The 27,935-nt window shown below is 42.2% G+C and overlaps 1 protein-coding gene across 14 annotated transcripts in view; it reads left to right on the top strand.

Annotated features, from left to right (window-relative positions):
- Positions 1-27,935, top strand: part of NEK7 (NIMA related kinase 7) — a 136,478-nt gene that overhangs the window by 86,638 nt on the left and 21,905 nt on the right. For all 14 annotated transcript variants that reach the window (XM_027975997.3, XM_027975998.3, XM_060396775.1 and 11 more), the window contains 2 exons: positions 12,976-13,084; positions 14,070-14,177. In XM_027975997.3, coding sequence (XP_027831798.1) covers positions 12,976-13,084; positions 14,070-14,177 — 217 coding nt within the window. The remainder of the gene's footprint in view (positions 1-12,975; positions 13,085-14,069; positions 14,178-27,935) is intronic.

Here is a 27,935-nt window from a genome sequence, read left to right on the forward strand (position 1 = left end):
CCTTTGCCGCCCGAGCCTCTGCCTCCCCGCTCCTTCCTAGAGGCTCCCCCCACTGCCCAGAGGCCCGCAGCGCCTCTGTTTTCTCCTCGCCTCTCTGGACACTCCTGATTCTTCTTGACTGAGTCGTTCTGTTCCTCCTGGTCCTTCCTGACTGAGCTTTCAGAGCTTCAGTCCGGGGTTTTTTTGCTGTTTGCTTTCCCCTCCTTTCTGGGCTGGCCTTGCTGGTTCCTGTGCATCACTGACTCCCTAGGCTCCCGGGGATGCGGTTCTTGTCTCAAGCGTGGAGCTCTGTCTGCACCCTGAGCGCATCCGAGCCCCCGGGTCCGCCCAGACCGCGGTGCCCCCGGGGAGACCCTGTGGAACCGGCCCGCGCTCAGAGTCGTCTCCCCTCCTTCCGAATGCTGCTCCGCTTTCTCCAGCAGCTCCTTGTCCACCCTCTCCCCTGAGGGAAGGACCGGCACCTGTGCCCCGGAACGCGACATCCTCTCCTCCGTCAGTCTCTAAGAGAGGTGAAGAGAGAAACAGAGAAGAAAGGCCTCGGCCCCCAGACCGCCCTGGCGCCCCGTTGAGCCCCGGAGCCGTCCATAAGAGACCCTGGGGGAAGGCGTGGCCTCCCGCACCGGTAGGCGCTCGAGGACACTTGCTGCAGTCGGCCCCGCCCTCCCCCCCTCCCCCGTGCGCTGTCCCCAGGCTGGGGCATGTCCGTCAGTCCTGCCGCTCCCGGCTCATTCACCACTTCCTCAGGAATGGTCTCTTAGACCAGGACCAGGGATGGTGTTTCAGGACTCCTTACACCATCGTGCATTTGCTTGTGGGGTGGTTCTCCTGTCTGGATTCCCCGTGTGACCTTGTTGAGCGTGGGGACTGCCTGCTCTGCTCCCTGGGCTTTCATTTTCTAGGGAGCGCCTGGCTGATGGCAGCAACTCAGGAAATGTCTGGAGACGGTATGTGTGAGACCCGATGCCCTCTCCTCTGTTCGCCCCTCTGTTCCAGGGGCCTGTCGGGAAACGTGGCTGGTGGTCCAGCAGGCACACCGTGTCCTCCCGTTTCACACTTGAGTCCCACGAGGACTTGCTCACATCCAAGTTGAATGTGGCCGGGGAGGAGACTGCGTTCTGACACAAGAAGGGGCTTTTTGGCCCTAAGAAATGCTAATGTTGTTTTCTCAACCCTCTAATTGTGCTCTGTGCCATTCTTTATACGAGACTACATTACCAAAAAATAAAAAATGATAGGGACTTCTTTTATGAAGGAGTGTGGCAGTGACTTGATGCTTCGCAAAGGATAGCAATAGATCCGAGGGTTGTAAGGAGCCTGGTTCATTTCTTGATGGTACCTGATACTGTAAATCATGGTACATCACAGCGTACCCCACTGTCTCAGCTCCTGCTTAATTGGGTGGCAGCGGAAAGATCGCTCCTGGTCTGTATTCCAGGAAGGAACCTCTGGATAGCATTGCATCAAAGATTTTTACAAGTAAATAATTAATTGGTTTAGAGCAGGCTGACAAATATAATTAAGCAATTTATAGTTGAAATATTCAGTATTTCTCTAATTAGTGACAGAGGAATACCTGAGGCTGTGGTCAGATGAAATACTTCCCAGATGAGTTCTAAGATGAAAGGAAATCCAAAATTTTTCATCATGTATTTCTTTATCATCAATAATCAGAATTTTAAAGGAAAAGATTCTTACAGAGTGCCGATTGGGTTGCAGTTTATCCAGTTGTGATATATATGCTGTACATTTCCTTTACTGTATCCTAAATTGAACCAGTACATGTTCCACTTTGTAGTATGCCTTATTAATACTATGTATTTCACTTTTCTGTTGCTAAGAAACATATTTGGTGATGGAGACTTAGTATAGAGGAGATGAGAGACTAATCTCAGAACTATATAAACACGAGCTTTGTTCATTTCACTTTGTCAGTAGAAATATTCTTAAAATATATTTAAAATTTTTGTAGCCCATTTTTCCAAAATATAGTTTATTCTTTGAACTATTTATAAGTTCTTATATTTATAATTGCCTTTTAGAAAGTCAGATTATAAGTTTATATATTTAACATATTTTTTAAAGCTATATTTTACTAAAATATCAGTAAAACAAAATATAACCCAATATAATAAATCCTTTGAAGGGAAACTCAGAAGGTTTTTATCTGCCGAAAAATTGTCATACCGCACCTCACTGGCTAAGAGGAAAGTGAATGTTATTGTTACAGATGTTTGTTAGTGACATATGCAATACAGATAATTTAAATTGAACTCTGTTTTGTGCCAAGAGTTTGGCACAATTTCAGATCATTACTTAAGGCTATCTCTTCCCCCACCCAGTTTTGTTGAGCTGTAACTGAAATACGTGACTGTGTAGGTTTAAGGTGTGCAGCATACTGGTTTGACTTACCTGTATGAGTGAATGTATGTATGTGAAATGAATATCACAGTAAGTTTAGCTAACATCCACCATCTCATCAAGGTACACGGAAAAGCTAGAATGTTTCACTCTCAAACCCACCTGAGAAAACACTTCGGGTGCTGATTTTCTCTTCATTACAGTCAGTCTGTGGTGCAAGCAAGTGACTAACACTGTGCTTGGCCCTCCTTACCAGCTGCTTATCTAATAGAACACCCAGGTTCACAGTGTGCTGTGTGGGTATGCCTCTCACGACACACAGAACGACCAGTTCACACAGCTGCCTTTTTGGGAGGTTCAGTTATCCCGAGTGCATTTTCAGTGCTGGGACACTGCAGGGAAATATGCTGGGTGTGAACCAGCCAGCTGTATCTGCCTTCAAAAACACTTCTCACCCAGGAAGAGCTAGAACGTTTCACTTTCAAACCCTCCTAAGAAAACACTTTGGGTGCTGATTCTCTATTCACTAGTCAGTTCTTGGCGCAAGCAAGTCACTTTTCTGAAGGAAACACTGTGCTTGGATCTCCTTACTATGAGCTCCTCTAATAAAGTCCCTAGGTTTATAATGCTTTGTATGGGTATGCCACTCACCACCTAGAGAACCACCAGTTCACACGACTTCCTTTATGGAAAGGTTCAGTTTTTCTCAAGTGGGTATATTCAGTGCTAGACAATGCTGGGTGAGAACCTGCTAATTTGGGTCCACTGGCCAAAACAGTATTCTCACCCTCTAAATGCCAAAATGTTTCACTCTCAAATTCACCCAAGAAAACACTATGGGTGCTGATTCTCTCTTTACTAGAATCAATTCTTGGGAAAGCAAATGACTTCTCTGCAGGAAAATACTTGCTTTGATCTCTTTACTAGGAACTCATCTAATAGAACACCTAGGCTCATGATGAGCTGTAGAGTTGTGCCACTCACCCCCCAGAAAACAGCCAGTTCATACAGCTTCTTTCTTGGAAAGGTTTAGTTTGTCCTGATTGTGTATTTTCAGTCTGGGACACTGCAGGGTAATACGCTGGGTGGGAATCTGTCAGTTGGGGTCTATTGGCACACAGTGTGCTCACCCTGGGAAAGCTAGAATGTTCACCCTCAGACCCACCAAGGAAACCACTTTGGGTGCTGATTCTTCAGTGCAGTCAATTCTTGGTGCAAACTAACAACTTTTCTGAAGGGAACACTTTTCTTGGATCTCCTTACTGGGAGCTCAATTCCTAGTTCCTAGCAAAAAAGGAAAAAAAAATTTTTTTCTTTTGATGAGAACCCTTAGGCTTTACTCCCCCAACAGTTTCACTGATCCGGACAGCGGTGTTGTCTGGAGCATCATGCTGTGCGTTGCCCTGGTATGTACTTATCTCAGAGCTGGAAGTTTGCACCTCCTGACCCCCTTCATCCAGTTCCCCCTGTCACTTAACCCCTTGCCTCAGGTGACCACAAATCTGACCTTTTTTTTTTTTTTTCATGAGATTGTGTGTGTGTTTGTGCATTTAGATTTCATGTGTAAGTGACATCATGCAGTATTTCTTTCTCTGTCTGACTTATTTCACTTAGCACAGTGCCATCAGGGTTTGTCCGTGATTTTGTACATGACAGGATATCCTCATTTTTATGACTTTATAGTACTCCATTGTATACATGCTGCAACTGCTTTATTGGCCAATCAGTTCAGTTCAGTTGCTCATTTGTGTCTGACTCTGCAACCCCATGGACGGCAGCGCGCCAGGCTTCCCTGTCCATCTCCAACTCCCGGAGCTTGCTCAAACTCAGGTCTATTGAGTCGGTGATGCCATCCAACCACCTCAGCCTCTGTTGGCTGCTTCTCCTCCTGCCCTCGATCTTCCCAGCCTCAGGGTCTTTTCCAGTGAGGCACACTTAGGTTGTTACTGTATCTTGGCTATTGTAAGTGATGCAGCAGTAAGCATGGGGTGCAGATGTCTTTTCAAGACAGTGTTTTTGTTTCCTTTGGATATGTTCCCAGAAGTTGAATGGCTGGATCATATGGTAGTTTTACTTGTAACTTTTCAAGGATCCTCCATACTGTTTTTCATAGTGGCTGCACCAATTTGAAACCCCAACAACTATGTACAAGGGTTCTCCTTTCCCCACATTCTCACCAGTGTTTGGTACCTGTTGTCTTCTTTTGGTGGCCAATTTAACAGGCATGAAATGGTATCTCATTGCGATTTTGATTTGCATTTCTATAATGACGAGCGATGTTGAGCATCTTTTCATGTTCTTCTTGGCCATTCTTTTATCTTCTTTGGAAAAATGTCTACCCAGGTCTTTTGCTTGTTTGTTAACTGACTTATTTAGTTTGGTTATTTTTTGCTATTGAGTTGTGTGGGTTCTTTCTATATTTTGGATAGTAACCCCTCATCAGATACATTTGCAAATATGTTTTCCCATCCTGTAAGCTGCCTTTTCGCTTTTTGATCGTTTCTTTTGCTGTGCATAAGCTCTTTAGTTTCATGTCACCGTACTTGTTATTTTGCGGCTTACGTTCTAGGTATCATATCGAAAAAAATCATTGTCAAGGAGCTCTTCTGTGTTTTCTTCTAGGAGTTTCACAGTTTCAGGTCTCACATTTAAGTCTTTAATTTGTTTAGAGTTAATTTTTGTGAGTGGTGAAAATTAAGGTTTCAGTTTTATTCTTTTACATGTGGATATCCAATTTTCCCAGCACTGATATTGAGTATTTTTGGCTCCCGTGTCAAATATTAGTTACCTATAAATGCCTAGGCTTATTTATGGGCTCTCAGTTCTTTTCCATTGGTCTATGTGTCTGTTTTTAGTACCATACTGTTTTGATTTCTGTAAGTTCATAATGTGGGTCTCATCAGGAATTGTGATGCCTCCCACTTTGCTTATCTTTCTCTGTATTGCTTTGGCTTTGTGGGGGGGGGGTGTTTTGTGGCTCCACATAAATTTTTGAATTGTTTTGTCTACTTCTGTGATAAACTCCGTTGGAATCTTAATGTGGATTGCGTTGAATCTATAGATGGCTTCTGGTAGTATTGACATTTTAATAATATTAATTATTCCGATTATGAACATGGGATTCTTTTCCATTTATTTGTGTCTTTGATTTGTTTCTTCATCTTGTAGTTTTATGAGTAGAGGCTGTTTACCTCCTTAGTTTTAAGCTTACTCCTAAATATCTTATTGTAAATGGAATGCATTTTATTTTTTCAGATAATTCACTATTACTGTATAGAAACGCTACTGATTTTTGCTTGTTAATTTTTTTATCCTGTGACTTCACTGAATTTGATTAGAACTGCTTTTTTGATAGAGTCTTTAGAATTTTGTTTACCTATAAAATGATGTCATCTTCAAACAGAGACAGTTTTACTTCTTCCTACTCAGTTCTGATGCATGTTGTCTGTTTGTTTTCTCGTCTGATTGCTCTGACTGGTTCTTCCAGGGCTGTGCTGAATAGAGGTGGAGAGAGTGCGATCCCTCATCTTGTTCCTGAGTTAGACCCTCTCTTCCTATTCATAACATATTTAGATACAGACTTATTCTTAAATTGTCAACTTTATATTTTCTATGGTTACCACTTGTGTGGCATTTCCTTTAAATTTGGTAGGAGCATTAAGACTCTTTTCCTTTATAAAACATAAACTTACTTTTTTATATTTTTTTTTTTTTTGGCTGTCTGTGGAAATGCACTTCGTGTTTGTTTTTAATTGCTAATTACCACAAACCACTTAAAACACAAACATGTTATCTCACAACTTGGGGGGTTAGTGAGTTCACATCCTGCTTTGTGAGTTCTCTGCCCAGGATGCTAGAAACTGAAATCGAGGCACCAGCTGGGGCCATGATCTCATCTGAGGTTTAGGGTTCTCCTCCTCGTTGACTGGACTGTTGGGAGAATTCAGTTCCTTGTGGCTGTGTGACTGATGTCGTGCTCGCCTCCCGAGTGTCAGCTGGGAGCCATCCTCGAGGCCACTTGTCTGTCTCTGCAGCTAGCAGTTTGCTCCCTTATGGCCAGCAAGAGAGTCTCTGGCTTTGAATTTCTCTGAGTTCTTTGAAGAGCTTACCCAATCAGATCAAGTCCACCCAGGATAATCTCCCCAGTGATTAACTCAAAAACTGCTGATTAGAGAGTCTTCATTACATCTGCAGAATCCTTTCTGTCATGTAAGATAACCTAATATGGAGGGGACAGTTCATCACGTTCATAACCCAGCTCACACTCAAGGGGAGAGAGGTGGGTACACCACAGACTTTGATAAATTACTGAAAACATCAACAAATCTTGGAGATAATTATTATCTACAATTATTACAACTTGTAAATCTTGTTCACCTTCTTTGTGTGGTTGTTTTTTTTTTTACATCTGCAGACATATTCTTATCTGTTCTTATCCAAATTTAGATGCTGTACTGGAAGGAAAAGCACTTAGAAATGTCTTCTACACTCTTGACCTTTGGCTCCTTAAAGCAGCAGAGTCTCCCCAGCAGTGCCATCTATCTTTGTTGATGGTAGTTTATGGCTTGGAGGGTACAGACACTGTCTATTTCAGCATCTGGCGTAAAGTGTGCCGTCCGGGCCAGCCCACAGGGAGAATGGCCAGTTCTCCCAAGCACAGGCTGTTTCCTGCTGGGTCTCTTACATAAGGGTGCCACCTGTCTTACATTATCTTATGTCTTCAAAATTATTCTGAAGTCTTACGGTTACAAATTAGTGGCACTGTCTAGAAAAAGCTATGTAGAACTGAATATTCCATACATAGGCACCTACACATTATGCATGTACACCTGTGTGTGTGTGTAGCCGAAAAGGTCTGTCTGTGTTGTATGCATATGTGGGTATGTTACACAGCATTATTTTTAATAGAAGCAGTATTGCTTATAAAATATCCCTTGGGTTTTCTTTGAAACCTAAGACATTTGGTAATGAAATAGTATTGAACTTAGGGATTCTAATAAACTGAAAATTATGTGCCATAATGTAAGCATAGTGAAAAGGGGAGTAAGTTGTTGAACTGTGTGTAAGTTTTGAACTGTGTTTACTTAGGAAAAAATTAGAAGGGCACTTTTTGCTCCCTTTGAAGGTAGTGTTGGTGGAAAGTTGCCTTTGTGAACTTTTTGCAGATAGACAGCAGTGCTGGTAGCTGTAGCCCAGTAAGGGAGAAGGGGTTCAGACTTCCGTTTCATTTTCTTTCGTTCATATTCTACTGATAGACTTTTACTGGCTCCTTATCGTTCCACTGTTTTCCTTGTCCATTAAGAATATATTTCCGTATTCTCTCTTCATTGTTGTCTGGTTTAACATAACCAGAAAGACGTCATCAGAGAGACAAGTGCTCTTGTTTGCCTTTGTAGCCTTCTACGTCACCCTACAGACAGACTTGCCACTTTTTCGTCTCACCGTCTGTCTCTAGTCCTCTAATGCAGTAGCATCAGCGTTTTCAGGCATTTATTTTCCTGTCAGCTTCAGGCACTTGGGAGCTCCCAGGCTACGCATGTGGCAGCAGTGCAGTGCCACTCCTCCTAGTGATTCCGATATATTCCCACCTTTCTTCACTGATATAAAAAAATATTCCAAGTTTCCTTGATACTGGTACACTAACATTTAGAAGGCAACTTTTAGGAGTTAGGGGAAGAACATTTTGACTTTATAGGAGCTCATTTTTCTTGTTTGGTAAATAGGGTTTTTCTCTTTCTTCTGCCCGCACCCCACCCCCCGCCCCCCGCAAGGCTCAATTACTCAGGAAAAAAAAAAATCTTATATGTTTCACATTTTCTACCATAACATAAAATATGTTTTCCACTTCTGTTATTAACCTGTATGATTTTGATTTTGGGGAATGGATGGATTACATTGATAGTCTATTAAATTATAATTAGAAGCAGCTGAGTACACTTAGCTTTTCTGACATTTATAGGAAAGGAAAAAGAGAGTAGAGCTTGGGTGGGAAGTATTTTATCAAAGAGGATAAAATTAGATGCAGGTTTTTTTGTTTTTTTTTTTTGTTTTCTTTAGTGCGCCTCTGGTTGGCAGGCCCATTCTACTAGCATCTTCCAAAGCAACTTAGGCACCTGAGCTTTATCCAGAGTGCCAAGAGAGAGAGTGTTCACACACTGAAAATTAGTATCACATACCAAAACTCTGCATAACTATTTTACCCATTTATATAATACCCAGGGTTGTATATGGCAAGTACATGTACACTTTAGTCTGTTGAGACCTTCTTATACCCTTGGAAGAAAAATGTTTCCATGGAAAGATTGATATCTAATAGAAATCACACTTAGAACTGCCAGTTAATACTTTCAGAAGCATCCTGTCTTTTCCATCATCCAGTCTCTCTGCATTTAAATCTTTGAAAGAAGCACTGTGAAATATGTAGTCTTATAAAACTGCATTATAATTACAGAGATGCTTGGGAACATAATATTGCTTCTGTTGGTAAAGGTTTGATCTAATTACCTTGTAACTACCTTATTATAAAAATCTGACCTGTCATCTCATGTGAAGACCATTCATAGGATTAACTGGACCTCTGGGGATTTGGAGGTATTATGATTGTTATTTTTGCTTTGTTGTTATTAGCTGAAGATTTAAAGGACCGGACATACTAAAATTTGTTATTTTTCAGTGTGAAAATGTGCCAATCGGGCATTTGTTTTTTGTGTTTTATTCGTAACTGAGCTATTTTAGAGGCAGCAGGAGCCACTTACTCTGTTCATCTCCAAAACTGTTTAATATAGTGAGGAAACCAAGGCCCAGCAAGGTTAAGTGGCTTCTTCAAGGTCACACAGCTGTTACTGCCAAGCCCCATCATCAGGTCTGTTACGAAAGGTGCATATGGATTATGTGAGTGGCACATTAAACGTTTGACGACACTCCCGAGCAGGAAGTAGTTCCTAACATTGAACATAAATCACCTACTTCCTTGTGATACTTGGAAGAGATGGAAACCAGCTGGTGCCTGCAATGCCAGTTCTCATATGGCTTCATTATTTCTTACTGTTTAATTGCCGTTTCTCCTAATCTTCTTCAGGAACGACTTGCCTCCCAGGATCGTGTTTGTTGTTCTTTGGTTTTGTTTTTTAACTACAGCGGTACGTTGTTTCCCAAGGTTGTTGGTTATGTGCTTCCTGGGACCAGCTTACACTGTCTCGGGTCCCCGTAACAAGTGACCAGGAATTTCTAGCTGGTGAAAGAGCATTACACTTAGCACAGGGCCCGTGTGACCGTGCGGGCCGCACACTCATGAAGCAGACCCTATGGATCTGGGTGTTTTGTCTGAAATGTCCTTCTTTAAACATGAACATACTAAACTGTAGGGTTATATATTTTGATACACTACGGAAATTAGCTTGTTTTTTTGATCCAACAAGATAATTTTCTGTTCTTTCTCTGTTGATTAGTTTATACTGTGTAATAGTGATTTTTCCTAAGACTTCCCAAGGAGGAATGCTGGAATTGCAGAACGTAGAAGTAAGAACTGTATGTTCTGCTTGGAGTGGGAGTGTCCAGACTGAGGAGTGATTCCTCCCCAGAATTGTTACGTGATAGGCAGTGTCTGCTGTATAATTTGGTTTTGGGGCATTTAGTTTGTAAGAGAATGTTTGACAATGAAAAAAAAAAAAGCCGTGCCCATTTTCCAAAAAACCTTTGCGTGGAGGCAGCCTGCATCAGCTAGCCTCACCTTAGTGACACTGCGTGTTTTACCAAGGATGCCGAATTCCACCTAGGTGAGATGCTGGTCATCCTGTTACACATGAGTGAGAGAACAGTATCATCTGATGTTTGTATATGCCTTTTACAAATACACTGGTTAGCTTTTTGTTACATCTGGTTTCCTTTTTCTGATATGAATAATGTTCAATGTATGTTTGAATGTTGAAGGAGGTAGAAAATATGCTCTTAAAATAAACAGTATTTGAAGCTTTGCATAAAAAAAAGATGAACCCACCTTAAAAATTTAAAAAAGACAATAAAAATTCTGTTCAAATGATCAGGTATATCTGAGTGCTCATTTCTGTCTTTCATGACTTTTTAGATATTTTATTTTCAGATATAAGAGGTTAAAATTCTGTTTTATAACATAGTAAAAGTGACTTTAAAATTTTTTTCATAGAAATCTTTATTAATAGTAACCCTTTAAAATGATTTAGCTTTATTAAAAACACACCGCATGACAAATAAATGTACATTTTTTATTCCTATATATTGGTATTACATTTTCTTCCCCCAAATCTGGAGCTAAATTGTCTTTTTTTCAGAGAAAGATAGGATTTTTGAACAGTAATGCTATTTGATTAGATAATTAACTTTAAAAAGATATGTGTATTTTAGAATAAGTAAAGAGAAGGTTGTTTTTTTAAAAATATATTGGCATTATGTGAGTTCTTCTTTTATAGTGCTAATATAAATTTTACCAGAATTCAAATTTTTATTGCCTTTTTTCTATTCATCCCCTTAAGAGATAGCCAACAGTGCCACCATCAGAACAGACAGGCTCTTCTCATCATAGGTATTGGTTTTTCTCAATAAAATTTTTTTTTTTTAACTCAAGGATGGTTGAAAACTATATGTTTAAATAGACATGGAAAAAATATTGGGAGATAACCAATGACATGTTAAAACTGCTTTTGATTTATTTTATGATTGATTGAATCAAATTCATAAAATTACCCTTCAAAAACATTTTACTAATTTGGATACTTAACATTTATTTTGCCAAGTCATTCTGTCTAGCTAGCATTATATTGATGCCAGTTCATTGTTAAAATCTTTAACTTCTTGAAAGAAACAGTCCTTGGCCTGATCCCATCTTCCATTTTGAGGGCAGTTTCCTCATTGTGCCCTGTTTTTAATAAACAATTTATTTTTTCATAATGGAACTTTAAAGGTAAACTGTCAGGTTAATTTTAATTATGATGATTTCAGAATCTATATTGAAGCATAAAATTATTCTTTCATGGTCTGATACTTACATGATATGGTATATTTATTTTTGAATGAAAAGAAGCCTGTTCCCCATCTTCCTGTTGACATCAAACGGTCTTCTGATATGCTAATCCAGCGTCAGGGAGAGCGCATAGGCTTTATTTGGACTCATTCCAAGTCTGAAAGAAAATTAGATGTCTAAAACTGATTTTGCACTGTTGCCCCATAGACTGAAAACTGATGCTGATGCAGGCTGCGGTTAATAAGATTTAACGCTGAAACATGATCTGGGAGTTTTTACCATTTTAGTAATAACCCTGTCTGCTTCTTACCTAGTCTTCTGATTGTTACTTGTTTTTTGTTTTTTTTTGTTACTGAGGTAATAGTCATTGAAGTTGCTAATAAGTTCATTTCTATAGCACATGTTACGATAAAGATTACTCTGAAGTGATCTGCTTTTCCTTGAAGAGGTATCCTTTGGCGCACTGAGTGCATGTGAGTCGATAGAGTTGACCCTGTGCTAAGCACGAGGTAGGCAAGTTGGCAGCTTTCTTTCCCTGTATTGGCTTTCCTTGCAGCCCGCCCTCATCTGGTCACAGGGGTAGGGACTGACAGAGTGTGTTGTGTTGGAATCCTCTGAAATACCATTTCTCCATATTCAGTTACCAAAAAAATCAAAACAGCTGAACTTTCTAAAATGTCACATCATCAGATAAAGTGCGTTAAAGCACATGTTTAAATGTTGATGTCTGTGTAAATATTAAAAAGTTAAAATTGTCTGAAAATTTGTTTAAATGCAATACTGTTTCATGTTGGTCATTTACAAATTTTGCTAAGAAACCAGTTACATTTTGGCTTTGAAAAATAATTTTTATGTAAAGAATCCTTACAAATCCTATGAAATGAAACTAAGGTCTTTGTTCCTGAATTAGGATATTATTAGTATATTCTTCCAACAAATATAATGCAGAAAAATGGGCACACACATGTCCCTTGGGGTACTCAGTTACGGCCCCTCTTACGAATGATGGTGCAGTCCTTCCAAAGTAGGATGTGCACGCTCAGCTTTCTGCCCTGGCCTTCCGGTCACGTTTCGCTCCCATGCTTAGTTTTGTTTGTTCAAAGCAAAGTGCAGGTTTGACCTGGAATATGCAGTGGAAATATTCCTGAAAACTCTTCATTCAGTTCCCTCTTATTTATTTAATTTTTAATAAATGAAGTGATATTTCAAATCACCAAGGGTGGTTCAGTATTTAAAAGGAATTCTACTTCACTACCTTCTGTCAAGAGAAGCCCTGTCTTGTAATGAACGTAATTACCTCCAGGTCTCTAGACTTTCTTATTCTGGCTACTCTTAAATTTGACATCCTTCTTTTAGATAAGAAATCACCTTACATGGATGTTAAATTTTTGAAACAGGTGGACATCACAGGGATGCAGCCTGATATGGCCTATGCTGACTTTAGATACAGTAGGGAGAAATTAAAGGTGTGATATCAGGTACAAATCCTGGTATCATTTCACTATGAAAAGTCATATATTTTTAAGCTTCTAATAGGTAGGTGAGAATAGGTGTTTTTCTGACTTAAGTCAGAATCTAGTTTGAAAAAATTTTTTTAATCTTCTTGTTAATATTTTAAACAGCATTTTAAGAAACAAAAGAGGCTAATTCCTGAAAGGACCGTTTGGAAATACTTTGTGCAGCTGTGCAGTGCGTTGGATCACATGCATTCTCGACGAGTCATGCACCGGGGTGAGTCCAGGCTTGTGAAGCTGTTCTTGTTGTTGTAAAGCGTACTAGGCAGTTTACGAATAAATTCCTTCCAGCCATTGTGTTATCATGCTTTCTTAGGTGATTGATTTCCAAATTATAATCTTATTAATACCAGAATGATAAGCCTTTAAGTAAAGCCATATTTGGTTTTAAATAAGAATGAGAATTATTTTTCTGTTTAACTTTTTTTTTTTACTGATTATGTTAGTAAAAGTAAAAAAAAAAAAAGATGCAGGAAAGCAGTTGAATATGCTTAAGTAAGAGTTGTTTTTTTTTTTTTTTATGAACAGTATACCTTATAGCTACTCAGATTTTTAATGTTCAGCATTCACTCATAATATATTCATGATTCCCAGTCAAATGGTCAGACCAAATGTATGAAGGTTACATCACTGAGGCAGTGGTCCCTTCATTTTGGGATGTAAAAAATTTCAGTACAGTTGACTTAAGCAATTGAAATAATGTCATCTAAGTAATTATCTGCATCTTTTTTGATTTTATATTTTATGTAAACATGTCAATAAATTACTATTAGTGTTCTTGCCTGGAGAATCCCAGGGACGGGGGAGCCTGGTGGGCTGCTGTCTATAGGGTCGCACAGAGTTGGACATGACTCAAGCGACTTAGCAGCAGCAGCAACAGGGTGTTTAAAACTGATAGAAGGCCACACATTTATTTTGTGCTTTGAATTACACAGAAGTTCATTTGAAAATGGAAAAAATACATTTAAAATGAAAATTAATGGTGCTCATCATCCTGTATTGATGATTGTCTATCAAAGGACCAGGAACTCAGAAATACTAGGATATGTGAAAATTACTCAAAATAAATAACTGGTTCAGAATTCAAACTGACTTTCATTTTTAACATATATTTTAAGTTCTACAATGAGAAGTATTTTTAATCCCTTGAATATACCTACACTGACATCATTTTTCACCCAATGCCTTCTTTTAATTCACAGATATAAAACCAGCTAATGTGTTCATTACAGCCACTGGGGTGGTCAAGCTTGGAGACCTTGGGCTTGGCCGTTTTTTCAGCTCCAAAACCACAGCTGCACATTCTTTAGGTAAGAGACACAAGATAATTTCAGTTATCTGTCTGCTTCCCTCCACCCCACCCACATGATTAAAATATAAGGGACATATGAATTATATGCCAGCTCTTATCGTCTAAATACTATCAATATTTTAAAAATCCTTAGGTCCTGAGCTGAAACCTATCAGGTATAATGTGTCCATTCATATGACACTTGGACACTTCTCTTTGACCATCAGGCAGCCACTTAGTAAAAGAAAATGCCAGTGAAAAAATCTAGTTTTAACTGTTACCATGGACCTTCCCTTTTATTTTATGTTTGATAATATTAAGATAGTATGAAGAATAAACTGTATCTTGAAGACCTCACCTTACCATTTAAAAATGTTAGAGTAGTTTGCAAATTTATTAAAGTAGCATACATGGTTGTGATTACTCGTGGGGGGACCTACAGATGATTTGTGGCTCAGGAGGAAATACTCCCCTAAAGTGTAAAAGTACAAGTAGAAGACACTTGTAATTTATTGATTCTAGAGCTGATAACATACCCGTGTCCTTTGTACCTAAAACAGAACTGAATGTAGCTAGTCCAACAGTACCTTAATGTAAACTGGTTTTCCATTAACATAGCAATTATTGGGAAGAAATTATTTTTAGACTGAATAACTTAAAGGGAATGATAGTTTCTCCTAAAAGTTTTCAAATCATAGTTTCCTTGTAACATAAGACTTTGACAAAATGGTAACCATCAAATAAGAATTAAGATAAAAATAATTTGGCTTTAATTTAATGATGCCTCATCTTTGCTGTCATAATTTCATTGAAAACAATTGATTTTTTAAAATTAAGTTATTGTTTTTAAGTGAGAAATAAAAATTAAATGGTCTAATGAGGAATGAGTTTCACTGAATGACAAAATAATAAAACGAGCCAAATTAGGTGACTAGACATTTTTAAAGTTTTCTGACTTTTGTCGCTGAAGCTCTGTGAGACCTTGAACCTGTCGCTTGATTCTTCTGCATCCGGGATGGTGTGTGGCATATAGTCAATATTTGGTGGATGACAGAGCATTGGACCCTAGATTAAGGAGTTGTGGGCAGATAATACTTTTTCCGCCACACAGAGTTTCAGTTTTGTCTAGTACTTCAAGAAAATAAAATTTCAACTGATACTGAGTAGTACTGCTTTAGTTATTTCTTTCACTTCATATTTATTTTCATAGAACATTGCAATTTTGAGGGGGATAGGGAAATTTGATATAAAATTCCATGAGAACTGCATGAATTTGCATAGCACTTGAATAAAGTTTTATTTGGAAGTTCCAATTCTTACCATGCAAATAGTAGAGGACTTCTGTGAAGAAAACCTCAGACTGTTCCAAGCCAGTGCCACTGGCCCTCAGGAAAGATAACCCGTGTTGACTTTGTTACTCACCTGAACGGAATGTCCTGACAGCACTCTGTCAGTGATCTATTGTACTTACAAATGCTTGGTCATCATTACACACGCGTGCACGCACGAATGCACAGGCGTGTGCACTGTGTACATGCCGCTTTGCAGGCTGTCGCTCTGCACATGCGTGCGCGTGTTCCTGCACACGTGTGTGCACTGTGTACATGCCGTTCTGCGAGCTGTCACTCTGTACATGCTGTAGTCGCCTGACCCTGGAGACCCAGCATTGTCATGCGAAGCCAGGTTGGAAGTGCACTCCTTTAGCTCGCCTGCCACTGCTCCTTACAGATGCTCTCAGTGGGGTTCCAAATGTATACGCGTCTCTAGGTTTAGGGGATGTATTATTCCAAGCTATGTGACTTAGAGAGCAAAATTTTAATAGATTTAACAATTAAGAATTGCTAGGATGAGATGGCTGGATGGCATCACTGACTCGATGGGCGTGAATCTGAGTGAAGTCCGGGAGTTGGTGATGGACAGGGAGGCCTGGCATGCTGCGATTCATGGCGTCGCAAAGAGTCAGACACGACTGAGCGACTGAACTGAACTGAATGTCAATTTTTATCTAAACCAATTCACTTAGGGTCATGTAGTTGCATGTAGTTTATATGTGTGTGCACGTGTACACACACACACACACACGAATTGGGGATGCCCATAATCATAAAGCACGCTGAGGCACAGCCAGTGAGGAAGTAGCAATGAGACTGATTGCTTCGATGAATGAATCAATAGGAAAATAATTTATTTCCCAAGTATTTTTGTTTTCCATGTTATTTTGAGAAAGTATTCTTAACATAAGAAAGCATCTTGTATTTCTGCCTGTCTTTTCTGTGAAGTAGAAATTAATGGTTTGAAACTGAAGTTCACTAAGCAAAGTACATTGAATATCAAGAATTAAAGTTTGAACTCTAGCCCAACAAGGTGTTTGGACCCAATAAAAATCTTATGTAGAAGGATCAGGAAAAATTCTTTGCTAACAAAGAATATGTATAAAATAACAAGGATAGAAATTGTGACACAGACTTACGTTTGTTGACAAGTTGACCTTAATTTTTGCTTTTAAAAAATTATTGCCCTCCTGTGTTATTGACTTACACTTTTGTTTTTAAGAGCAAATTTGAAAGAGTGTTTTAAAAATAAATACTAAGGATATATGATACAGCACAGGAAAATTTAGCCATTATTTTGCAATAACTTCAGGTGGAGTATAATCTATAAAAATACTGAATCACTATGTTGTACACCTGTTATAAATCAAATGTACTTCTGTTTAAAAACTAAAAATAAAAGATTGCTTCTAAGAATTGGTTCCAAAAAGTACTTGAAAATGTGGTCACCTATATAAAATTATTTTGCTCCCAGAAAATTTGATAAACTATTTTATTGTATGTTGATTTTTTTTTCTGCTTTTGCTGAGAAGTAAATCTGTAGGGCATGATTTATTCACTGCTGCTGCTAAGTCGCTTCAGTCGTGTCCGACTCTGTGTGACCCCATAGACAGCAGCCCACCAGGCTCCCCCATCCCTGGGATTCTCTAGGCAAGAATACTGGAGTGGGTTGCCATTTCTTTCTCAATGCAGGAGAGTGAAAAGTGAAAGTAAAGTCGCTCAGTCGTGTCCGACTCTTCGTGACCCCATGGACTGCCACCTACCAGGCTCCTCCGTCCATGGGATTTTCCAGGCAAGAGTACTGGAGTTGGGTACCATTGGCTTCTCCGATTTATTCACAGTTTAGGTCTAAATATTATGAAACTACAAATAAAAGAGATCTGTATGTTCATAAAAGAAAATTCGAGTAAGTTTAGTTTGAATGAATTCTATTCTGGAGCTAAATTTCATTTAATTTTGTAAAGGAGATTTTCTTCCAGGAATTTAAGTCAATAGGACAGAAATACCAAGGATTTCTAGAAACATCTTATAATTATGCATTTATATTTTGTTTATTCCAAAATGTCTTTTTTTCAAATAGCAAATTTTTTTCACTTATTTTGACTTAATCATTATAAGGAACACTACCAAAGTTTTTTGTATTTAACAATCCTTAAGAGATTATTTGAATTTTTTAGTTGTCTCTCCAGTTTCTATCTCTAATATGTATCATTTAATTCCATGATAGCGTGTCAACCTGCAGTAAAATCTCTGGTTCTGTCACATTTTCTGTAGCAGATAAGGTTGTATAGACAGTCATGTTTCCAGCCAGTTTTCAGAACCAAGTTTTTAACTTAAAAGTATGTCAGCATGGAGCAATAATAATTCCTTAAATTTGGGGTTAAAAATTACATACCAAAGATGATGTTGCTGGATGTTCAGATCATGTCCAGATCTTCAAAACTGGAGGGAAAAAAAGAAAATCTCAGAAGCCTTTAGTTTATTTCTGCCCCCACCATACACACCCTCTCCCAGCCTCTCCACTTTCTTTTCTGTCCTCCTCACACTGTAAGCACTTCCTGTTTGGACTAGGAGAAGATCCTTCTGTGTTTGTAATATTCCTTTTTAATCCATTCTGGTTACCATATTCCCAGCAGAGAAAATCTCTTTCTTTAAAGACATTATCTGATTATCTTACTTCCTCCAAATCTTCACCTGTTCTCTATGGCCTAAGGACTACCATGGAAAGCCCTTGGCTCGGCATTTGGGGTCCTCTGGGGGTGGTGTCCTCTGGCCTGCTCCCCTCCTTGGCTACACGCCTTCCTCCATGATGTCTGCCACGCTTTTCTTCTTGCCTTGTTATGAGTGTGGAACAGAAGGACGTTTGTAGAGGATGGTGCATTTCTGGATTGACCTGCCCGCTGTGCTGTAGGACCTTGATCAGGCCATTTATTTCCTTTTCTCAGGTTCAGTTTCCAGGTTTCTACGAGTAGAAATGTGGGTAGTAACTGTGCTGTGTTCAGCCCCTAGCCTAGTCATGAAATGGAGGTAAACATGCTTTCTGAGCACTGTGGTGTACTGCATAAATGCTGAGTTGCCTTTGTGACCGTGATGGTGGTGAGGAGACAGGAAAAGGGGAAGCAGAGAGGGAGGTTACGAGCAATTTATTTCTCCTCTTGAAACAGCTGAACCGATCCATTCAGAAAAAATGGGTGCCATTCCAGGCTCTGGGTACGTAGCCTGAACAAGGCAAGCCCTCCAGAGGTTCTCACCTTGCGGTGGGAGGAAATAAATAGATGAATAACAGACGAAGAACCAACAGGGTTTGTTAGCCTGCACTTGGAGTGACCAGCAGGGGGAGTATTTTAGAAATGGCACAGCCCCTGCCAGGAGGTGGCATCTGAACACGGATGAGAGGGTACAGAGAGGCCCAGGGAGTGACATCCTAGGCTGACCAGAGGCGGTTCAGATAAGGGGCTGCAGCAGAGCAGGCGCTTCTGCAGGTTTGCGGGATGGGGGCCTCAGCCACACGTGGGAGTGGCTTGCCCCTTCCTCCAAGCTCGGGCCAGCCCTGCAGCGTTGGCATGAGGACCCAGCCGTGACCTTCCCCTGTCCTCGCGGTCAGCACACCCAGTGTGGTCTGCTCTCCTCGGGGGCTCCCCTGTGCTGACCGCCTCTTCTGTGGCTCTGTGACGGCCCCGCAGCACGTGCTTCCCAGAGCTGAGCAGTCTAACGTCTTTTTGCTCGCCAGCCCGGTGCGTGCCAGGTGTATCACTGTGTGTGCTCTGAGCTCAGGGTGCTCTGGTTTGTGTCCGCTTCCCCTTTCCTTTTCTCCATGGACTTAGCTAAGTCAGGGCTTCATTTAGTGCTTTTGTATGCAGTTCGACAGAGGGTGTGGCTGGGATACTGCTCGCTGGAATATGTATGTCCCCACATATAAACTTCACTCTGTCCTTTCCTGTTGTTCACCGACTGTACAGATGTAAGACTTGTTGGAAAATGAGTTGTGTGTGTGTGTGTGTGTGTGTATATCTCTAATTTTATGAGGAGGGCACGTCTCCCCCTTAAGTCAAGCTCTCTGGATAAGGGGCTCCCAGATTTCCCGATAGTGTGCTCCTGCCCCCCACACCCCAGCTGCACCATGACCCCATGGAAACCTCACTGCACAAAACGGAAGTGGAAATTCCCTGTTACAACCGTGGTGGTTCCTCCTGATACTGTCTCTTCTATTTTGTGTTACTAAAAATAAGGCTATTTGCAATCCAGTAAATTGATTTCACAACTCATTAATGGGTTATAACCTGCAATTTGGAAAACATTAGTCTGTGTTTACAGTACTTCCATGCTGTTCCATTTACTTAAGGACCGAGTCCTGTTTTTCTGCCTCCTGTTAGGCAGTCTGCTGGCCGGGCCAGTTCGGGTGGTCAGACAGGACTCAGTCATTCATGGAGCTGCACGTGCTTGTGAGGGCAGGACTCACGTATTTGATTGTCCTGCTCATTTCACAGTCTTTGGGCTCCCTGAGGCCCGGGGTTAGGCGCGAGCCATGGGTGCAAACTCTTCGCCTTCCAGAGTCCAGGAGCCTGAGGCCCAGGGGTGGGCGGGCTGTGCACGCAGGAGGCAGTGAGGTGCTCCCCTGCCCGGCCTGCGGGCGCGCTGCATCGGGGCCTGGTGGCATGGTCCTGACTCTGCCGGGTCCCCGATTTGCCCCTCACCTCCACCTGGGGTCACCTTATCCCACTCTGCACGCAGCTGAGGAGCCTCAGGGGGAGCGCTGTTTGTGCCTGCCCTGCACTTGCCTGTTCTCCGTGCCCAAGCCTCAGAAGCAAGCAGGATCCAGAGGTCTTTCTTTGTATCCTCCTGTCGACCCACAGCTGGGGCTGACATTTCCAGGGAAGCACCCCTTCGAGACTGGAAACTAAAACCTGTGAAGTAGGAACATGGCAGTCACGGTGTGCGTTTTCTCTTGTCACCTTGGATTATTTTAAAATAATCCAAATATATGATTTTAAAAAATATATGATTATTCAAGCCATATCCAACTACCCGTCTTTCCTGTGATACTGACCCAGAGGAGTCCTCTTTTGCTCCTCAGTACCAGCAGCCAGTGTGGCAGTGAAGATGGGCACAGCAGTTTGATATTTGCAAGTAGTTTGAAGGTGCCTCTTCTCCTCTGTCCCGTCACGTAGTGTGGGGGTCGGGTGGCGATCCCTGAGCTCACTCTATTTAATAATGAATCTGCTGCCCCTGACACAGAATTCCTGATCCTTATCGTGTTTTTGTTTTTTCCTGTTTTTCTTAGACTTCTTACCTTGGAACACGGTGTGTGACTCACTCAGTATGCCTAGTCCTTTCCTTCTCCCTCCCTCACCACATGTATCTTCATGAGGACCGGGGTCTCTGTGGTTTGGGTTCGTACCTCCTGTGTCCCAAGTGTATAGTAGAGGACATATGCTCAGTACCTCCTGAGTGAATGAATTAGAGGTGGGCTGGGCATCAGAGGGTGGATTTAACTAAATCCGTCACAGAGCACAGGTTAGAGCATGCTGCAGGAAGCAACAGCAGTCAGCACTGAAGCATATTATTTCTGTGGTTATCCAGAGTCCACTGTGGGCCCAGGTGGCCGCCCTGCCTCCACATGGTCACTTGGCATCTCAGGGGTTTCCGTCTTGTATAATCTTCACAAGGGAAAGAGATCACGAAGAATTGACTTACTGGCTCTCAGTTAAATCTTTCTGCTTGAATGTAACACAGGTTGATTCCCACTCATGTTTTATTGGCTAAAACAAGTCTCGTGTCCATGCCCATCTTAATTCCCTTGTGTGTCCAGGAAGAGGCAGTGAGGACCGTGAGCTAGAGGAAAAACACCTCGGGGTTTTTTTTTTTTTGTATGATTTGTCCTCTTTCTCTGCTTGTTTATTTTTGTGACATATTTGTAGCTATTGTACCTGAAGAGTACTTAGCTCTCTCGATGGGATTGTATGGTGGTAGGGAAGGAGGAGGGAACCATACATGGCTTTGGAGCGTGTCCATCATTCTGAATTAGGTGATTCTGCGCAGAGGGATTATTTTAAAATACAGAATAATTCATGAGGTATGCTAAGAGTCTTGATCCCTGGTAAGTTTTCTCTTATCAGTAGATCTGTGATTTTCCCTCCTAAAATACTGGACATACACGTGATCGGTTCAGTCGCTCAGTCATATCCGACTGTTTGCAACCCCATGGACTGCAGGCCTCCCTGTCCATCACCAACTCCTGGAGTTTACTCAAACTCATGTCCATTGAGTTGGTGATGCCATCCAACCACCTCATCCTCTGTTGTCCCCTTCTCCTCCCACCTTCAATCTTTCCCAACATCAGGGTCTTTTCCAATGAGTCAGTTCTTTGCATCAGGTGGCCAAAGTATTGAAGTTTCAGCTTTAGCATCAGTCCTTCCCAATGAATATTCAGGACTGATTTCCTTTAGGATGGACTGGTTGGATCTCCTTGCTATCCAAAGGACTCTAAAGAGTCTTCTCCAACACCACAGTTCAAAAGCATCAATTCTTTCGCGCTCAGCTTTCTTTATAGTCCAGTTCCCACATCCATATATGACTACTGGAAAAATCATAGCTTTGACTAGATGGACTTTTGTTGGCAAAGTAATATGTTGTCTAGGTTTTTAATGTGCTATCTAGGTTGGTCATAACTTTTCTTCCAAAGAACAGGCATCTTTTCATTTCATGGCTGCAGTCACCATCTGCACTGATTTTGGAGCCCAAAGAAATAAAGTCTGTCACTGTTTCCACTGTTTCCCCATCTATTTGCCATGAAGTGATGGGACCAGATGCCATGATCTTAGTTTTTTGAATCTGGAGTTTTAAGCCAGCGTTTTCACTCTCCTCTTTGATCAAGGGACTCTTTAGTCCTTCTTCACTTTCTGCCATAAGGGTGGTGTCATCTACATATCTCAGGCTATTGATATTTCTCCCAGCAATCTTGATTCCAGCTTGTGCTTCATACACATGATAGGAACCTTATTTTGGCAAATTTAAAACATTTATAATAAAAATTATTTTTACCAAGCTTCAAACATTAACTGTGAACTGAGTGCCATGTAGCATGTGACTTGCTTTCTCTTCTCTGTCTCTAATTCGAGTCTTTAAAGTGGTTGTGATTACCTGGTTTAGGGTCCTTAGCAGTCAGTGAACAACCAGGGTGCTTTTAAATTATACAAGATCATCATTTTATCCTTTCATTTGTCTTATTGTAAAATACTGGCTTCTCCCTCCATGCCCCACCCCCCCAAAAAAAAACCCTCAAAGACCGAACTGATCCCATCCCCAGACTGTCCAGTGAGCTTGCAGAGGTCATGGATGCTTCAGGTCACAAGCTTTTCCATCTCTCCCAGCGCCTGGTGGGTTCTTGGCCTGCAGCTGACTCAGCATGTGGACATGGCCCAGGTGGTGTGTGAATCGTTAGCGCATTTGTGTCAGATTCCTATTGCTGCCCTAACAGATTCCCACAAATGTAGTGGCTTAACAGAACTGTACGGCTTTTACAGTTCTGTGGGTCAGAATTCCAGCATTGCTCTCCCTAGGCTGCCATCAAGGCATCTATGGAATTGCTCTTTTCTGGAGTTTAAAGAGGAGACTTCTCCAGGTTGTGGGGAGAAGCCAGGTATTTGGTCTTGCAGGACCAAGGACCCTGTCCCTTTGTGGAGTCACCTGAGCATGCATGTCAGCTCCTAGAAGAGCCTTTGTGGGCGTGACCTCTACCTCCTTGCTCCATCTTCACAGCCAGCATGGCAGGTGTAGACCCTTGCACATGGCATAGACAGTCCCGGGTGGTCTCCGTTTTCAGGTCCATCACCTTCCGCCTGCAGAGTTCTTGTGCCATGTAGCATGATGCACATGGGTGTAACCCCAGGGCTGGAGATCTGCCTGCTCCCTGGTTTAGTCCACTTGACAGTCTTCCCCCTAAAGCCCGATGAGGTGACATGGTTTTGGTCAGAAGCTTCAGTTGATGTTTATACTACTGAAATTAAGTGCTTTCTTTTTTAGGCAGATGTTTCAGCGTTAAAATTTCACCTTTTTTTTTTAATTATAGACCTTTATTGGTGATACATGTTTACTTTCAAGGGAGAAAATACCACACTTGTCATAATAAACGTTTCTAGCAACAAAGTTGTTTTCTAGCATTACTATTAATTTATTAGCAGTTCTGTTTTTCTAAATTATTTACAAATTATTTAATTCTCAGGGGGTGTCTCCCCTTTGTACTATAGAGTACATCATGTACTTTAGTGTATATAAGAGATAGAAAGTAATTTTAACAAAACTTAGAGAAATTAAACTGCCATGAAATATAACCACATTATGTACTCCAAAGGTGTATATAAGTAATTAAGAGTAGTTATCTGTTATTCAGGCAAATCCATTTGCACCAAAGTTGCATTTATTATATATAGTGAAGTGTTTCCTGTCTCACTGCTTGTTCTAGTGAAAAGAAGGGGGGGGGGGAAGGCTTCATCATGTTCTAATATGGCACTTTACTTGCTTTCTTAATGTCTCCCAGAAGAGCAAAGTGGAGAATTTTCTTTTTGTGTGTACATGTGTGATTTAGTTATTATATATGCTTGCTGCACCTCCTGAGGATGGAAGGGGTTTTTACAAAGCACTGGCTACAATGCTCTGAGACTGGTCCTCATGCTGGACAAATATCTGAAACCACTTGGGGGCAATTGTGATGTCGTTGTTGTTTGTGTTACAGGATTGTTTGAACTCCTCTTTGCTATTCAGAATGAGACAATGGTTCTCTGATTTTGTGATGTTGCCAGCAGGGTAAATGCATGGCTGCCGTTCAGCCAGCCTCAGAATTTTCACACTGGGGTCTCTTGAGTGTACAATTCATGTTCCCCACACTATTTCCGGGTGTGATACATCCTCCAATTGCAACTTAGAAAATTAGTGTTCTTAAACCAGGCATGAAAGCAGTTTCATTTCTGGTGCCAAGTGCCACCTGTGGTCACTTGCCTGTTATTCCCACACCTTCCCTAGCACCTCTCTGTGGGCTTTCCTTGGCTGGTCTCCCTCCAGTTCAGTGTGGATGGAGCCGTAAAGACAGCATATGCTTGGTCAGTATTGAAGGCTGCTTGCACTGGTTTATTTTTAACTTTCAGTCCTTTCTTGACTTAAATCATCACGCTGGGAGGAAGCTGTTATCTAATTGTAAACTGTGCATGGTTAACCTCTCAACTACCATCACAAGTATTTATTTGAAGCAGAGGAGCTGCAGAGAAGCACTGATCCCTGACCCTCACCCGTGGCCTTTCGTGTGTACATGCTGAGACTTGCAGAAGAGTTCTCTGCTTCTTCATTTGGAAAGATTCAGATTTTTTTCCCCAGTCATGTTTCACAGTGGTCACTTTCAACAAAATAAATGTTAAAATGCAATGGACAGGACGACCTGGCTGGATTCTAGGTCCGTACCTTACTGGCTTTGTCACCTTTGGCAGATTACCTGACTTCCTTATTCGTCTTCTCTACAAGATAATAGTGGGAATATCTCATGAAATGGACCCCATTTCTCTAGCCAGTGAGCCCTACGACGGGCTTGGCTTGCTTTTTTCTGTCTCGCCAGCACCCTGAACATTGCAGGGGGGCTTGATAAACATTGTTGAAAGCTCAGCAAGATAATACATGTGATCCATTTAACACAGTGCCTGGACAGAGAAACAGTAACTGTAAAATTATCTGGGTTTTAAATGTTATCAGTTACACTGAAAAGAAGAAAAATTTATTTAATAAATGTCTTTCATAGAAGAAATGTTGATCTACTACTGAGACATTCTGTACTGACATGAGATAATACTCCAAATTAAGTAAATTTGGCCTCTCTCCATGAAGTCTGCCAACATAATTTCTGGGTTGACATACGAGTATGAAGGAAAAAATGAAAGTTAATTCCTATTCCCTGAAGTTGTGTGTGTGGGAGGGTGCGCACGCATGTTTAAATCAGATTGATGTTTAAGATGAGTTGTGTCCTTTCAGTTTTCCCAACAAGGAATGTTCAAAGCTTTCTTTTCTGCAGTTTATTCTAAGAAGCAACATTTCTAAACTGACTTTACTTGTTTGTACCCTACTTAGCTGTCCTAGGTGATAGTTTAAAATAGGAATATATTACTTTTCTCCACGTCACTTTTCCTATGGGCATTTGTAGGGTTTTTAAGAGTGCTACAGAATTTAGAGCAAAGGGATCTCAGAAATGAGCTTATCTTCCTCATCACTGCATCTTACAGATGAGGTGAGTAGAAAGAGAACTTTAGAGGTCCTGGCTAGCTCGCGGCAAAGGTGTGAAACGAATTTCCTGACCTCTGACTGGTTTTTCCTTCCCTCCCTTAAACAAAACAGAAAAATAGCAGCCCAGATCTAACCGTATAATAAGACGTTTCAGTGGTTCCATCATTTTTTCTCCTTCAAGTCTTTGGAGCAATGGCACTGCTAAATGTTTAGCTAAACTCTTGGGAAAATTCTGTATATAACTTATTCTGATGAAATGTAAGTTATTAACTATTTTAGTCATATATTCTGTAATAACAGTTTAACAGAATTCTTTGGCTCTCTTAACATATTGTAGAACTTGTGAACATTAGTCTTCATTTGTACAGGGATACATTTTCGAACGTATTTATTGTTAATAGAGTGCTTTCCGTGTACAACTCTTCTCATATAGCTAGAATAAGTCAATTAGCATAATGAAAACTTTAAAAATATATATATTTGAATGACTGTCTTACTATGTTTTAAAGAAAGGTCAGATAGCATTTTCATTTCTTTAACAATTTTTGTCTGGTCTCGGCCTTTCCTTTTTTTGTGGTGTCATCCGTCCCTCACCTCTCCCGTCGGGAGCCTGAAATGACCCAAGTGCGTGCTGTGGTGACCTCCCCTCCGTGGCGCGGCGCCCCCGCGGTGGAGGGGCCGTGCGCGCTCCCGCGCTCTGCGGCTCCTCGCGCTCAGCGTGGCGCGGGGGCGCGGTGACGTCCCCTCGCGTCCCCCGCACCTCCCCCTTGGACAGCTGTCAGGGCGGCTCCCCACATGCTGGAGGCAGCACAGCTGTCGGGATTTTTTTTTTAAGAAGGGTTTTAAGGAAATAATCATATATTCATTCAGTTTGAAACATGGAGAGTCAATGCATCTCACCTTCCCCTAGTGCTTGAATTCTGCGGACTCCCTGTCAGGTAGAGGGGGCGAGGGTGGGTCCTTGCTGCGCAGGGACCCCGCCTGTGCTCAGGTCCGTGTCAGGGCGCCTGGCGGAGAGCAGCGCCCCCCTCTCGGCGCGGGGTGCGCCCGAGGCACCCTCCTCCTCACTGCCGACGGCGCCCGGGTCCTGAGGTGTCGCGCAGCGAGGCGGGTAGCCCGCTCGGATTTCCGCTGAGATGGGGGCAGGACACAGAACGGACGGAGGCGGCATCCTGGGTAGGAGCGGTTCTCCGGGTCGCCGATAGGCGGAGTTGGCTCCTTCCGACGCGCGGGAGGCCCGGCGTCGAGTGGAAGGCGCGGCGGGCTGCGGGCTAACGGTTGCCCGTGACCCCCGCCGCGCCCCGGAAGCGGCTCCTCTGCGCCTGGCGCTCCTCGCCGTCTCAGGCGCAGTGTCCTGCAGCCCGTGCCGGCCTCCGGCCTCCCTGCTCCTGGCCGCGTGGGCCGGCGGCGGCGCGTGGCCCCGTGCGGCGGTCCAGGGGCGATGCCCGGGCAAACGCCCGCGTTTCTCCACCCGTCCTGCACATTCACCTCAGACGCCTGCGGTGTCAGCAGGTCTCCCTGGGCCAGTCACCTTCGCTGCTGGTAAACCCTGAACCTTCACGCCTCAGTGTTTGCCCTCGCCTGCCCCCGTGGATTCCGGGGAGCCCCTCTGCGGGTCACGGCCCTGCGCCCCGGGCCGGGAGCTGAGGCACAGCCGCGTGTTACCCGAGCCGCACCGCCGCCTCCGTCGCCCGCGCGCGTCCAGTCAGCACCGTCGGCGTCGCCGCTGAAGACGGCGGGCGAGAGGGCTCGCGGCTCCCGGAGGCGCGGAGCGAGTGTGTGTCCGGCTCGAGGACAGTGCACGTTCTTCACACCTAGCCGTTTCCACAGGCTGTCTGCCTTTTCTCCTGCCGATGGGAATCGGCGAATTTACTCGTCTTCGCAGGAAATGCTGCAATTAAATCATTGACGTCTTGTCTGCCTTTGACAGCATCCGAATGTGTCACTTTATTTCTGTGCCTTTTATCCTCCTGTTTGCACACTCCTTTTTTCATGTCCTCATTTTTATGAATACCTCCCCTTCCATCCGTTCTGATTAGGGCCATCCATTAGTAGGAAAAAGGGGTTTCAGTGTCGCTAGGATTTCCTCTGCAGGGATGGTTCCGTGGTGTTTTCCCTTTTTAGCCGAGTCGTTTCCGCTCACAGCCGGTGTAACGCCGTCCTTGTGGAGGACGATGTGTTTGAGC

Source organism: Ovis aries, chromosome 12 (assembly GCF_016772045.2).
Source record: "Ovis aries strain OAR_USU_Benz2616 breed Rambouillet chromosome 12, ARS-UI_Ramb_v3.0, whole genome shotgun sequence".
Classification (NCBI taxonomy): domain Eukaryota; kingdom Metazoa; phylum Chordata; class Mammalia; order Artiodactyla; family Bovidae; genus Ovis; species Ovis aries.